Raw genomic sequence first — 15,878 nt, 5'->3', positions numbered from 1 at the left:
TTGATATTAAAATGGGTGACAATTTTGAAAACGTTATGTTCATAGTGAAGACGTTGGCTTTAAAACCCATCAAATAGTCAAATAGATGCCCTCTTATATAAATATAAAATAGGAAAAAATGATTGTGACTAAAAATTGCAGTTTCTCTCCTAGCTCTTGATTAATGGCATTCACACTTAGAATCATCACTTGCTTAGTGTAGAAAATATTTATTCTAAAGGTGCATAGCTGCAGGTGCTTGACCCAGGGATGGGGAAGTAATAAATTTCTACTTGGCACAGCAACTTTTTCTCTGGTCAGGATGAGAGGATGAATGGTTTTCTTGACCCCTGAAAGCTTTGTTAATGACTGGGTATAGAAGAACCCTGTAAATTTTCACGTGAAAAGATCAGTCACCATGACTGAAAAAATTGTTTCTGAACAGCAACATCAATTCTACATCGCAGACCTAAACCCTATACTTTATGGGTAGCTTGCATTTGGGTAAAGAAAGAAGCCTATTGATTTTTGGGGTCAATAGGTCAAAGGTTAAGGTTGCAGTGAGTGAAAGAATAGAAATGGTTTTTAAATATTAGCTTCAGTTTCAAACCAGATACCTTGACCTTGAGGGCTTACAGTTAAGGTATGGCAGAGCCCAATTGATTTGGGGTCAGATGGTCAAAGATTTTTTTAAAAATTGGACTTTGCAGAACAACTTTTGTTCTAGAGTAAATTCCTTCCCCAAGCAATGTGGATTGCTTGCACTTACGATAATAAAGAAATGCATAGAGATTCTGAGGTATGAGATAAGGTTTATGCACATTAGGTTTAGTTCAAGAATGTTTACTTTGACCAAACATAATCACAGGGTGGGCATATTTTGTGATATTCATGGTATACTTGTCCATTTAGATTAGCTGAACAATTTTGTTTAGGCCGCTCTAGTGGCCTAGTGGTTAGAGTGTCTGCCTCGGATGTGGGAGGTTGTGGGTTCGATCCGTGGCCGAGTCATACCAAAGACTTGCACAAATGGTACTAACAGCTGCCTCGCTTGGTGCTCAGCATTAAGAGGTTAGTGTTAGGACTGGTCGGCCTGGTGTCAGGATAATGTGACTGGGTGGGACAACATGCTACATGTGTGCAGTATGATGCCTCAGTGCTAGACATCACTGTAAACTGCCACAATGCAGACATTGTTGCGATATGACTGAAAAATTGTTAAAGCAACATTAAAAATCCATATCACAGACACACACACACAGACATACATACAGACAGACACAGACACATACACAGACACACATACACACAGACAGACAGACACAGACACAGACACACACAGACCATTTTTGTTTAGATTTTGCATTTGGCTCATGGTTTTTGCACCCTGTATATTTAATATTATGTCTGGAATCTTGATGGTATGCATTTTGTTGATGAGCACTATCCTAGCACCACAAAAAGTTTGTTTTAAGTTTCCTTTACAAGCTTTGTTAATGCAAGAATCATCAAACTATATGATTTATATGTATCTCTGTGCCACACACTTGTAAGAAAAGACCATCATTGTGACCTACAAAGGTTAAGTCATGACCAGATAGGTTTATTTTGTACACTGTATACATAGTTTATTTTGTACACTGTATACATAGTTTATTTTGTACACTGTATACATAGTTTATTTTTTACACTGTATACATAGTTTATTTTTTACATTGCATACAGTTTATACATAGTTCATTTTGTACACTGTATACATAGTTTATTTTGTACACTATACATAGTTTATTTTGTACACTGTATACATAGTTATACATAGAATCATGAAAATTGATTGGGAGGTAAATCTTGATGAGTACTACACCAACACCACATAGAGTCTCCATGTTTTACTGATTATGGTTAAATTTTATGTTTGAAATGTTCATGCTAAACTCAACAAACGAAATATATAACATTAGAGATGTGTGGTATTGTTTACTGGTTTACTGCAGTATTATTTTTTGGTTGTACATACCACAATAGCTTTTCACTGTACCAGTATGTCAGTAGTTTCCACCAGTAAGGGATGTACAGAAATTCAAGAGGAATCTTGTTATGACTAAATGAATTTAACATTGTGTTTTCATTATATCTGACAAGATAGTTAAACAAATAAACTTTCTTTTTACAAAATGGTTGTATCATGTATGTATCAAAAATTAATGATGAATATGACCAATATAATTGTATCACATGCAATACAAACATTCATTCTGTGATTTTGTATCTCACACCTAAATTTCCTGTACCATACACCTAGTGTGGAACTACTTTTACAACTTGAAAAATTAAATATTGATCCACTTATAAAATATTTATGCTATACATTTTAAAATATTAAAAAATGCCAGCACACATTTGTAATTTTTAGACATGGAAAAATCTATGCAAGTTAACCTTACACTTAACCTATGCTAGTAAGCCATAAAATGAAGATTACAGTGGTCTACTTTGCATGTATTGGTATAGTACTAACAGATGGACATTGAATCATAGTTGTTGTTGTTCTAGGGTTTAACGCCATTTTTCAGCACACGATAGGCTATACATGGCAGCCAGTATTATAGGTGGAGGAGGAACCTGTGAAAGCCCCGGAAAGAACCACTAACCCTCGAGAAGTTACTGCTGAGCTTTCTCACATACCCACATTGGCCGAATCCGAGACTCAAACCCATGCAGACAGAGGTGAGATGGCAGTGATCCGTAATGGAGAACGCTTTAGACCACTCGGCCATTCGGGGCCCCTCATTGAATCATAGAGTTTTATGATTCAAACATAAGCAGCAGCCAATAAGTGACCTTTTTAAAGACAAATCAATAAACCATAAGCACATGACAACAGGATCTCTTTTTGCACAATAAGTGACCTTTTTAAAGACAAGTCAATGAACCATAAGCACATGACAACAGGATCTCTTTTTGCACAATAAGTGACCTTTTTAAAGACAAATCAATAAACCATAAGCACATGACAGCAGGATCTCTTTTTGCACAATAAGTGACCTTTTTAAAGACAAGTCAGTGAACCATAAGCACATGACAGCAGGATCTCTTTTTGCACAATAAGTGACCTTTTTAAAGACAAGTCAATGAACAATAAGCACATGACAACAGGATCTCTTTTTGCACAATAAGTGACCTTTTTAAAGACAAGTCAATGAACCATAAGCACATGACAACAGGATCTCTTTTTGCACAACAAGTGACCTTTTTAAAGACAAGTCAATGAACCATAAGCACATGACAACAGGATCTCTTTTTGCACAATAAGTGACCTTTTTAAAGACAAGTCAATGAACCATAAGCACATGACAACAGGATCTCTTTTTGCAACAAGAGTGCGGTGCTTATCAAGATGCATCCCTAAGTTTCATGATTGTAGAACGATAGTGTGCATATGTCTAAAATCTTGTGGTTGCAATAAACATAAAAACTAAATGCAGTAAATGATGAAATTGTGGATCATGGTGAACTTCTTTTTTTTGTAATGATGTAGTGCTTACAAAGATGTTAATCATCATCAATTTCATGATTCTATCTTTAACAGTGTCTGAAAAATGAAACAGAAAATGTAAATCAAGTCTCTGAAACAAAAAAATGGGCCAAAATGACCTACTTTTAAAATGTGGGAGTAGTGTTTGTCAAGATCCAACCCCTCATCAAGGTTCATGACTAGGATAGTAAAGAAATAGCATGCAAAAAACCTGTAGCCATTTGCAAAATCCAAAACTTAACCAGCAAAATGCAAATTGTAGTTTCATCGTCTTTTGTACTGTTGTGGTACTAAATGAAATGTATACAAAAATCAAGTTTAATGGTTAGAAAAACTGAAAACTGTCAGTGAAACAAAATATGGGTCACAGTGACCTACTTTTTGGTATTCATCAAGATGCAGTCTTTGGCCAAGTTTCATGATTCCAGGTAAAATTAAATGTTGGTCAAAGTGATCTTTATATGTATATAAAATTGTGTATTGCAGTATACCACATTATTTCTGAACATGCTGAGATATGTAACATGGTACACTGCAATTATATTAGGGACCAACAATTCAACATTCTGGGGCATGTCTCTGACACATTTTTGTTTAATTTCTGCCCATCAATAGTTAGAAAAAATATTCTGCTGTGATTTATAGCAAAATAACATATTCACAATATAATTTGGAAAAAATATTAATTTTCTTGAGCAAAAGAACAGAAAATTTTTCAGCTTATTTCAGATCAAAAGAAAGTCGTAGACCCACCACCACCCTGAAAATTAAATGGATGACACAACAGATGAATTTGCTATGTGTATGTAAACTGCTGTATAAGTTGCAGCCTAAAAACTATAACTAAGGTGTGATGATTAAGCTTACACTATGACATGGATGATTAAGTTTACACTATAAGGTGGGATGATTAAGCTTACACTATAAGGTGGGATGATTAAGCTTACACCATAAGGTGTGATGATTTAGTTTACACTATAAGGTGTGATGATTTAGTTTACACTATAAGGTGGGTTGATTAAGTTTACACTATAATATGGGATGATTAAATTTAACACTATAAGGTGGGATGATTAAGTTTACACTATAACGTGGGATGATTAAATTTAACACTATAAGGTGGGATGATTAAGTTTACACTATAATATGGGATGATTTAGTTTACACTATAAGGTGGGATGATTTAGTTTACACTATAAGGTGGGATGATTTAGTTTACACTATAAGGTGGGATTTAGCTTACACTATAAGGTGGGATGATTTAGCTTACACTGTAAGGTGGGATGATTTAGCTTACACTATAAGGTGGGTTGATTTAGCTTACACTATAAGGTGGGTTGATTTAGCTTACACTATAAGGTGGGTTGATTAAATTTAACACTATAAGGTGGGATGATTAAGTTTGCACTATAACATGGGATAATTAAGTTTACACTATAAGGTGGGATGATTTAGCTTACACTATAAGGTGTGATGATTTAGCTTACACTATAAGATGTGATGATTTAGCTTACACTTTAAGGTGTGATGATTTAGCTTACACTATAAGGTGTGATGATTTAGCTTACACTATAAGGTGGGATGATTTAGCTTACACTAAAAGGTGGGTTGATTAAGTTTACACTATAAGGTGGGATGATTTAGCTTACATTATAATGTGGGATGATTAAATTTAACACTATAAGGTGGGATGATTAAGTTTACACTATAACGTGGGATGATTAAGTTTACACTATAAGGTGTGATGATTTAGTTTACACTATAAGGTGTGATGATTTAGTTTACACTATAAGGTGTGATGATTTAGTTTACACTATAAGGTGGGATGATTTAGCTTACACTATAAGGTGGGTTGATTAAGTTTACACTATAATGTGGGATGATTAAATTTAACACTATATGGTGGGATGATTAAGTTTACACTATAAGGTTGGATGATTTAGCTTACACTATAAGGTGTGATTAAGTTTACGCTGTAAGGTGGGATGATTAAGCTTACACTACAAGGTGGGATGATTTAGCTTACACTATAAGGTGGGATGATTAAGTTTACACTATAATGTGGGATGATTAATTTAACACTATATGGTGGGATGATTAAGTTTACACTTTAAGGTGGGATGATTTAGCTTACACTATAAGGTGGGTTGATTAAGTTTACACTATAATGTGGGATGATTAAATTTAACACTATATGGTGGGATGATTAAGTTTACACTGTAAGGTTGGATGATTTAGCTTACACTATAAGGTGTGATGATTAAGTTTACGCTGTAAGGTGGGATGATTAAGCTTACACTACAAGGTGGGATGATTTAGTTTACACTATAAGGTGGATTGATTAAGTTTACACTATATGGTGGGATGATTTAGCTTACACTATAAGGTGTGATGATTAAGTTTATGTTATAAGTTGTGATGATTTAGTTTACACTATAAGGTGTGATGATTTAGTTTACACTACAAGGTGGGATGATTTAGCTTACACTATAAGGTGGGATGATTAAGTTTACACTATAATGTGGGATGATTAATTTAACACTATAAGGTGTGATGATTAAGTTTACACTATATGGTGGGATGATTTAGCTTACACTATAAGGTGTGATGATTAAGCTTATGCTATAAGGTGGGATAATTAAGCTTACACTATAAGGTGGGATGATTAAGCTTACACTATAGCTTTTAGCATAGTGCTGACATTCAAAAGCCTGTTGATTAAAATTGAGAGTGTTAATAATGAAGTCAACAGTTTACAAGCAACACTATTGGTATAACTATAATAGGGAGAAAACATTAAACACTAACATTTGGACAGGAAACAAGTGACTCTTAAAAACCAATGGATGGTCTTGTTACTCAAGGAAGTAGTCTTACTACTGCTTGTCCCAATAATATCCTTGCCGATGTTGAATGAGTAGAAATTTTGATTGGAGGAAAATGTGCAGGAAATAATTCCCCAGAAATCACTAATGAAGCAGCTGATATTTGTCAATGATTATTTACAGCCGGTATCATGGACATTAAGTTTTAGCGGTCCCTCATTGATGAAATCGTTGATGATTATCACAGTGACTGAGGGTATACAATTAGATCAATGACAAGAAGAAAAGATGATCATACATAATTCTCAATTTAGACCTAGATTGGCCATGGTGATAAATTCACGATTACCAACATACAAAGTTACCTATGGAGATGGACTCAGTGATGTTGTTTAGAAGGGTAGCTCCAAAAGCAATACTGGTTGCAAAACAATTATCAATGAAAGCTATTGATGTTGTTCGTGATAAAGGTTTTGGCACTATTGGTGATATTAACAGAAAAGCATTTTCAGCAATCAAGGATAGACTAGCACGATTAATACGAAGAAAACCTCAGCCAGTAAAATTTCCCAGCATTGAAGTTATGCTTGCAAATATCAGTAAAATAATAAATCATGCTGCAAATAAAAAACTAGCAGTGTTGGCTGGTATACCCATGTCAGAAAAAGAAAAAATATAACGGCAAGTTTAATAGCAGGAAGTGGTCTTTGTGTTAGATGATAACAATTATAATAAAAATGTTCAATGGTATATCTGATCCTGCATTTGACATGGATGCGCCGGCTCTCAAGGATGAATCCATGTGCGATTATCAGTATTCTTATGATGCACATGTACCTAGCGCACGAGGAAGAATCGAATTGCAAGTTCAGGATACAAATATATATTTCTTACCCGCTGAAGCGTTTGCTAAAGTAGAAGGTAGACTTTTAAAAGCAGATGATCCAGCATACAGACTTTTAGATCGGCCTGGTTTTGTTAATAATAGTGTCATTATTGCTACGACGATATTGGGTTTGGCAAGATACAGTGATGATTACTTGAGATCATCTGGTCCATCAGTGATGTTTGCAAAGGATACCACTGATCCCCCCCCTCGAGAGTAGCGACGTGAGACTAAATGCAGCTGGAAATGAAGTTGCATTGATGAATGAAAATTTCAGCTTAGGATTCACAGCTTGTAGATCAATGTTAAATGGAGAAGAAAATTTTTTGTGTGTGATTTCACTGTCACATATCTTTGGATTTTGTAGAAATGTTAGAAAGGTTATATTTGGAGCTAAACATTATTTAACGCAGTTATTACATTTGGTAATCTTGCAGCCCATTCACAAGATCTCGTATCTGTCTGAATTATTTCCTTCGAATATTGACATCCAAATAACCACTCAGCAAGTGTTCGATTAAATCATTCAACAATTGCCTGATTAGGATGAATAGCGGTATGTCCTCGTCTGATTTTGACGTTATGTTTTTTCATCAGAGATGATACTGTACCAAGAAATTCCTTGCCAGGATCAACCTGTAGTAAATGTCCTCGTTGATAAATTCGTTCAAAAGCAGAAGAAACTTCAGTTGCTGTTTTAGTTGATAATGGCTCTGCTCCCTTATATTTGCTTGCAACATCAATGACAGTCAACGCGTATTTGTATGTATGTGATTGACGTGTACCAATTTTAATATTATTGTGTGGTAAAAATAAAATATCTGCTTGATGAACTTCATTAGGAGTGCTGACATCAAAATGCGCATGCTGAATTTTGTTAGATGGTGGTAAATAAATTTGCCATATTGCCTGTTGTGCTAACCAATTGCAGCAACAGAGCGTGTAGCATTTGTTGCATCAGCAAGTGTACTAATCAAATATTTTCTCGCGGTGGACACAAAAACACAGATGTGATTTATGTTACTTGTGTTACTCAGTAATATACACAAATAGCTAAAGTTTTCCGAGATAACTGCAATATTTTAGTCATGTTTAATGGAGTTGATACACACACTCTGCGAAATATTCATCAGACATGGTGTAGTGGTGATATGGACATGATTAGGTTCAAAAACGTCTTTTCAAAAGCACAATCTACTCCACACGGATTTATTACAATAAAGTTACATGATCCTCACGTGCAGTATCATACAGGTCTTGATAAAATATTTGGTTGAGAGACTGATATAATAATGATTTAATTACTCACACATTTTTAGCAGCAGAGAGTGTGCGACCCCAAATAAGTGTCATGGTGGGTAAACAAAACACACATACGAATGTGAAAATCACAAACTACAAAGATAAAGTAACCCAGTTAGAGAAACTCTCAGTCAGTTAGAGGCTTTGATTTGACATTATTGACCTTATTTCTTTTTTTTTTTTCGTATTAGGTTTTATTATCATAAATGGACTATCAAGCAAGTGGTCTGTTCACCTCTCTGCTGCTTGGCTCTAGTTAGTAGGCTCCATAACTAGGAGACCCACTAATTCAGGTTAAAAAATTGGGAAGCTCACTAATCAGCCAGGAGACTGCAACACCAGAAGACTCACTGATTCATTGAGGGGACTCTAGAACAGTGAGACTGATTAAGAGACTGCAATTCAGAAGTTTGTGGAACGGAGGGATACATGCAAATTTAGCTAGGGAACTCTAGCATCAAAGGAGCATAGTTTCATAGGTTGATATAACTAATGGGGAAGATGTTTTTGTTTACAGTGCCTCTGACAATGCCTGTCAACCTTCAAGCCTATAAGTGTGTGTGTGTGTGATTTGGATTTTTAATGTAACCTTAACAATTTTTCAGTTATATCGCTATGTTGTCTGCAGTGTGACAGTTTATAGTGATGTCTAGCACTGGGGCACTAAGCTCTTAATGCTGAATACCAAGCGAGGCAGCTGTTAGTACCATTTTTGTAAGTCTTTGGTATGACTCAGCCGGGGATTGAACCCACAACCTCTTGCATCCAAGGCAGACGCTCTGACCACTAGGCCAATGGAGCGGTACAAGCCTTTTATGAAAAGCTCAGTCAGACCCAACTCTGGCGAATTGAAGACATGGTTTGTACATGCAGCTTAGATCTTTCACTGCCTCTTCTACTTCTTGTCTGAAAGGAATTTTAAATTATATATTGGATTGCATTTTATCTTTAAAACGGGCCTTGTATAATTCAAACACAGAATTTAATATTTCTTGTCAAAGAAAAATATGCATGTTATCTGTTGGGTGAATCTAGAAGGAAGAAAACAAACATTAACTAAAGTATCATGTAAAAGAGGTGCATCATGTAGCCAGGATTTTCAATAACAGGATTCAGTATTTATGTCAAGGTTTGTGATTATGGCATCGGCTGTCAGTCTATGATCCTTGAGGTGGTACAAGTATTTGTTGCAATAAATATTTCAGCTGACCACACTTATTAACATTGATTAACAAAGAAAGTGGCTAAATAATCCTGGCAGAGACAATTTGTTATTTTCTGTTACAGGCTGCAACCTTTGCCTGATGAGGTTGGTGATCTTGATGAACAGAAAACAAAGCTGATTAGAAGACTGACTGGGCAAAAGTAAGTAAATAACAACCATACCTTAGCTAAATTTCACCATTAGAACTTTAAGTCTGGACTAAAACTCAAGGCTAGATTCCAGCAAGCTGATTGGATAATATCAAGCCAGACTTAAAATTGACCAATCAAATATCTTAGGTCTGAATTTAAATTTGAAAACATATGGTGGCAAGATGGGAGCCAGGGCTTATAATCACAGAAAACCAAATTAAGCATAAAGTTTGTACTTGCTCATAAAATGAAATTTTTAAAAACTTAAATAACTTTGAAACTACTGATATTCACACCATGTTTGTGCCAGGATCATCTTATCCACTTTTTATCTATTTACACAACATAATTATGTAATTTTTAAAATTTTTTTTACTTTAACTCATTCAATCCCAGAGATTTTTGTAGTTTTTGCCTGAAATGTGCGTAGGAAAGACATTTGGGGGGCTATTTCTGAATACATTGTAATACATCGGCTTTCAACAGATTTTCCATGAGACTAATGCCTGGTTGTATTAGAAACATCATTTTCCATGGTTATTTTGCTTGCGTATGAGCAGAAGGGTAATTTTTTTTTTTTTTTTTGCTTAATGGACCCATCATTTTCGTATTGAGACCGCAATGTATTCCAAATGCCCACCTTATCCTAGTTTTTGCAAAGGTTCACCTGTATGTGTGCAGTTAAAACCAGTATGCCTTAGCTCTGAGGCCAAAAGGTCTAATATCCGGACACAAAATCTCATTCTGATCTCGAGCGAATTTTGAGTGGAAAAAAAACCGGGTCCAAAAAATGAGGTTTTTCTCTCTGTATTTTGTAGTGCAACTAGAACTTCAGATTATTTGATATCATTTTAGAGCTATATCTGTCTGCTTTTTTTAAATACCACCCACGTTGGTGTATCTTAAATGACCTTGATGCTGCGGAGCTTGGAAGTAGGGTACAGCCTCGTCAGGCCTACAGACGGGATCGGGGCTGAATCGGTTAAGGATGTTTTAAAACTATAGGTTTAAAACATGAGTTCTATTTTTATGGTTAAAATGGTTTCATTACTACAAGGTCTGGACCATAATTTACTCAGTAATAAGAATCAACATTGTGAAACCTTGAACCCATTTTGTATAATTGTCATTCAGGACAGAATGCCATGATTGTTTGGGTCATCAGAAATTAGCCATTAAGATTCAGATGTCAGGTTATAATATTGCTTATCTTGTTTGTGAATGGTGAGACACAGGTTTGGCCTATGTAATTAGCTGAATAGTCAAATAATCAAGCAATTTACATATTAAAAAGTTAAGCAATTGATGCATAGTGAATACAATTTCCTACTGTAAAAACTGATTAATTTACAACTTCAGTTTGTTTAATCTTTAATTTCCACAGTGGATGTCTTTAAAATCTTGTTATAGCTACTCCTCCAACATGGATGGTCATATCATCATGGAGGTTTCAGTAATGTTTCTTGATGTCCAATATTGCCACCATGATGGCCATATGGAAAATGCTATTGCAACTTCTTTATGGATGGTTACTTCCTATGCTGTCTAGATGGTCCAAAATAGAAAATGGTGTTGATCTTAGATCCAATATGGCTGCCATGGCAGCCATCTTAAAAATCTTATCGCAATTCATTGTGAACATAAAGTCACATTCATGTGAAGTTTTCACCAAGACTTCTAATTATGATAAGTTGGTCTTGAATGAACATGGTGCTAATCTGACCTCCATTATGGCCACCACACAGTGGTCATTTTGAAAAATTAGTTATCACTGCTTCTCCTGAGGTTTTTTTCACTGAAAGGTTTCTTAATGGTGCCTAGTTGCACCTGAATGAATATGTTGCCAATCTGGACTCCAAAATGGCTACCACATCATCCATCTTGAAAATCTTGGTTTTTCCACTACTTCTTCCAAATGGATGGTCATATCAGCATGGGGTTTTCCCTAACAAAATTCTGTCTAATTTGTCCTAAATGAAAATTGTGCTGATCTGATGTCCAGTAAGGCAACCACATTATCATCACTTTTCCATAAATGGTCATAGCAATGGATTTTTCTTAAAAGTCTTCTTATAATATTTCTGTAATTCTGAGTTGAAATGATCCTGATCTGATGCCCAACACATCGTCATCTTCCTTTGTTACGTGTTTAGGCTCGAATAAACAGTTACACAAGAAAGAGTGAAAACAACAAGCTTTGAAAAGTATAACAAATAATTTATTTCCCTGGAAAAATACTGTAAAAATGAAAAAATGTGAGAATTTACGGCTGCCAGAATCAAATCCAAAAATAATACAAGAATAATCCACGAATGAAGTTTTTGAAGTCCTAATATTAAAATGTTCTAATGATTCCAAGTTCAAGTCCCGACAAAGAATCCATGATGGAAGGTGACTATGTATGGTGTAGCCTGTACTGTGTTGATGTCTACAGTTCCTTGTAGAAATATAATAATTAATCCTCTTGCCTTGGAAATCCAAATAAAATTTTCAAGAAAAGTCCTTGTTCAAGAATTCAGTATGAATACAATATTATTTCCAGAGAAAACGAATTAATCTTTTAGAGTCCAAGTAATCAGAAGAAGAATTAACATATAGCTCAAAAACTCTAAAATTTCAATCATTCAGTACTGGTCACAGCAGAAGAAAACAACTTGACATCAAGTGTTTAAAAGCCCTGGACTCTGAGAGATCTCTCTCTCTAAACATTACTATTAATACTAAGTATTTTGCAGTTTCAGAAATGCCTAATTGCAAAATAGATAATAATGTGATTATGTTTACATGTAAAAGTCAAATAGTTCTGTATGTCCTTGATAAGAACCAATCATTTTACTCCTAGAAAAAATTGTTTACTTGACCCTCAATCAAGGCCAGGAACTATGTCAAAAATAGAAACAGTGTTTCTATTATTAGGTATCTAAGGAAAACTCAGATCAAACTGAATTTTCTGGAAAATATCAAATTAATAGTAAACAAAATTTCATTACATGGACATGTAAATAAAATAAAAAGACTCCAAAACCCACAAACAATCAAATCAAATCAGACACAACTTAAATCAAATATAAATTCAATCTAATTTATGTAACAATCTTAAAAATCTTATTTATAGTATCTGGTTGGTCTTAAATGAAAATGACTAACCCTCAATATTGTTATCTCTATTCCCAAATGGATGGCTATATCAACATGGGGTTTTTGACAGTAGACTTCTTATGAGACCTAGTTGGTCCAAAGTGAAATGCCAGTATTGTATATCCAAATTGCTGCCACAACAGGTATTTTGAAATTCATGTTGCTAATACCCCCCTCCTTTAATTAATGGTGATTATGACCATATTTTTTTTCTCACCTGCAGTAGCAAAATGTTTGGATTTGACTATAATTTTTCTGGTGGTGATGATATTGACATCAGCGTTAAGATATTTTCAGGCTGAGGTGAGATGCCATTTTCATTGATGCAGTTTTGTGTGGGTTTAAACAAAAGTATGCAGATTATTTTATTGTGTTTGTATGCATATAGTACAATTAATGATTGAGATTTTGGATGGGATTGTGTCTGTATATGCATAGTGTAGTGAAACTCCTTGTACAATTAATGTTTGAGACTTTTAATGGTGTTGTGTCTGTATGTGCATAGTGTAGTTTAACTCCTTGTACAATTAATGATTGAGACTTTGGATGGTGTTGTGTCTGTATATGCATAGTGTAGTTTAACTCCTTGTACAATTAATGATTGAGACTTTGGATGGTGTTGTGTCTGTATATGCATAGTGTAGTTTAACTCCTTGTACAATTAATGATTGAGACTTTGGATGGTGTTGTGTCTGTATATGCATACTGTATTTTAACTCCTTGTACAATTAATGATTGAGACTTTGGATGGTGTTTTGTCTGTATATACATAGTGTAGTGAAACACCTCTTGTACAATTAACGATAGAGACTTGGATGGGGTTGTGTTTGTATATGCATAGTGTAGTGAAACTCCTTGTACAATTAATGATAGAGACTTGGATGGGGTTGTGTTTGTTTATGCTTAGTGTAGTATACTCCTTGTACAGTTAATGATTGAGAGTTTGGATGGTGTTGTGTCTGTATATGCATAGTGAAGTGAAACTCCTTGTACAATTAATGATAGAAACTTTGGATGGGGTTGTGTCCATATTTGCATGGAATAGTAAAACTCCTTGTACAATCAATGCTTGAGACTTTGGATGGGGTTGTGTCTAAATATGCACAATCTTTTATATTGCTTGACCCAATGTAGAAAGAGGTACTTATGGGGTGAGCAGGTGTGAGGTGGACATGGGGGATGTGAATAAGTTTTAAAAAATTGTGGATGTTGCATTTTCCATTTCAGTAACAGAAAAGAGCAAAAAACCAACATGTTTAGTAAAATTCAACAAATAATTTATTTCCCTAGAAAAAGTAAAACATTTTAAAAGGAACTTAAGTATTGTGAATTAAATCCCAAAGAGTCGTAAATGTTCTGACACAAGTACAGAGTGCTTGGAAAGAATTCCAGTTGTGTTCTGAATGAATTCCTATCTTGAATGTGCTGATGCATCAATAGCCTGGCTGGGATAATGTTGATGTGTAAACAGTCTTGATGTATCACAGTGATATAATGTGAAATGTCTCTAAATGAATTCACAATAATCCCAAAATAGTGATTTAGTCTGAAAGTATTAATGAGTACTTTGTAATTCCAGTGTGTGTGTGTGCACGATTTGGATTTTTAACACAGCTTTAACACATTAACCCATGGAGTTTTTTGTCGTTTTCGCCAGAAATTTGAATAGGAAACACATTTTGAAAGCTATTTCGAAATGTATCTGAAAACACCAAAATCCCAGGTGATCTTTCAATAACATACTGCTTAGTTGTGTTAGAGAGATCATTTTTCATTGGCTATTTGGCTCGCGCATGAGCGGAAGGGTAAATGTTTGATTTTTTATATATATTGTTTTTTTGCTAAACAGACCCATTATTTTTGTATTGAGACCACTCTTTATTCCAAATGCCCATCTTATCCTACTTTTTGCAAAGGTTCATCTGTATGTTAGCAGTTCATACTGGTTTGCCTTAGATATGAGACCAAAAAGTCTAAAATCTGGACCATGAGCCGGTTTTGGATAGAAAAAAAATCAATTTCAGAAATTGAGGTTTTTCCCTCTGTATTTTCTCATGCAATTAGAAATTCCAGATTATTTGGTATCATTGTAGTTCGACATCTGTCTACCTTTCTATAATACCAACCACTTGAGAGTATCATACATGACCTTGACGCTACAGAGCTTGGCAGTAGCCTACTACCTCCTGCCATGTTAACTCATCGCTAGGGTTTAATGTTAAAAAAAGATTCAGTCATATCATTACAGTGTCAGCAGTGTGGCAGTTTATAGTGATATATAGTCTTGGGGCATCATGCTGCAGACATGTAGCATGATGTCCCACCCAGTCACATTATCCTGACACCAGACTGACTAGTCCTAACATTAACCTCTTAATGCTAAGCACCTAACAAGGCAGCTGTTAGTACCATTTTAAAAAGTCTTTGGTATGACTCGGCTGGGGATTGAACCCATGACCTCCTGCATTTGAGGCAGATTCTCTAACCACTAGGCCAGCAGAGTGGTCCATTTGAAATTCCAAAGAATAATTAGAATAAATCATTTCAAATCAAAACATAACACAACTGAAAGACTGATTGAACTTCAGATGTTAAGATATGACCAAATGTTGCTCACTTCAAAACTTTAAAGCCTTGGACACAATAAGAGTACCTGTCTTGACAGACCAGGTTCTCCTTGAACAGATTTATTGTTTATATAATTTTGTGACCTGTCTTGAGAGACCGTTATTTTTTGGCAGAAGGGGTGGTTTTTGAAGATAAGTTTTGCTGTATAATGTACAGTCTTAGACAAAAATTAGGTATGTAATATATTGTTTACAAAAAGGTAGGCTTATACATCACATTTTGTATCCCA

At 34.9% G+C, this 15,878-nt stretch overlaps 1 protein-coding gene across 9 annotated transcripts in view; it reads left to right on the top strand.

Moving 5' to 3' along the window:
• Positions 1–15,878, top strand: part of LOC149785854 (uncharacterized) — a 305,885-nt gene that overhangs the window by 51,325 nt on the left and 238,682 nt on the right. For all 9 annotated transcript variants that reach the window (XR_016425467.1, XM_089979816.1, XM_089979814.1 and 6 more), the window contains one exon: positions 9,815–9,892. Coding sequence is in view for 8 of the 9 variants with exons in the window: in XM_089979816.1 (XP_089835942.1) it covers positions 9,815–9,892 (78 nt within the window). In the remaining variant the exon portion in view is untranslated. The remainder of the gene's footprint in view (positions 1–9,814; positions 9,893–15,878) is intronic.

This window comes from Sinohyriopsis cumingii, chromosome 13 (genome assembly GCF_028554795.1).
Source record: "Sinohyriopsis cumingii isolate HCF-2022 chromosome 13, ASM2855479v2, whole genome shotgun sequence".
Taxonomy (NCBI): Eukaryota; Metazoa; Mollusca; class Bivalvia; order Unionida; family Unionidae; genus Sinohyriopsis; species Sinohyriopsis cumingii.
Note: the sequence above shows the minus strand (reverse complement) of the source record. Positions and strands in the feature narration are given on the sequence as shown.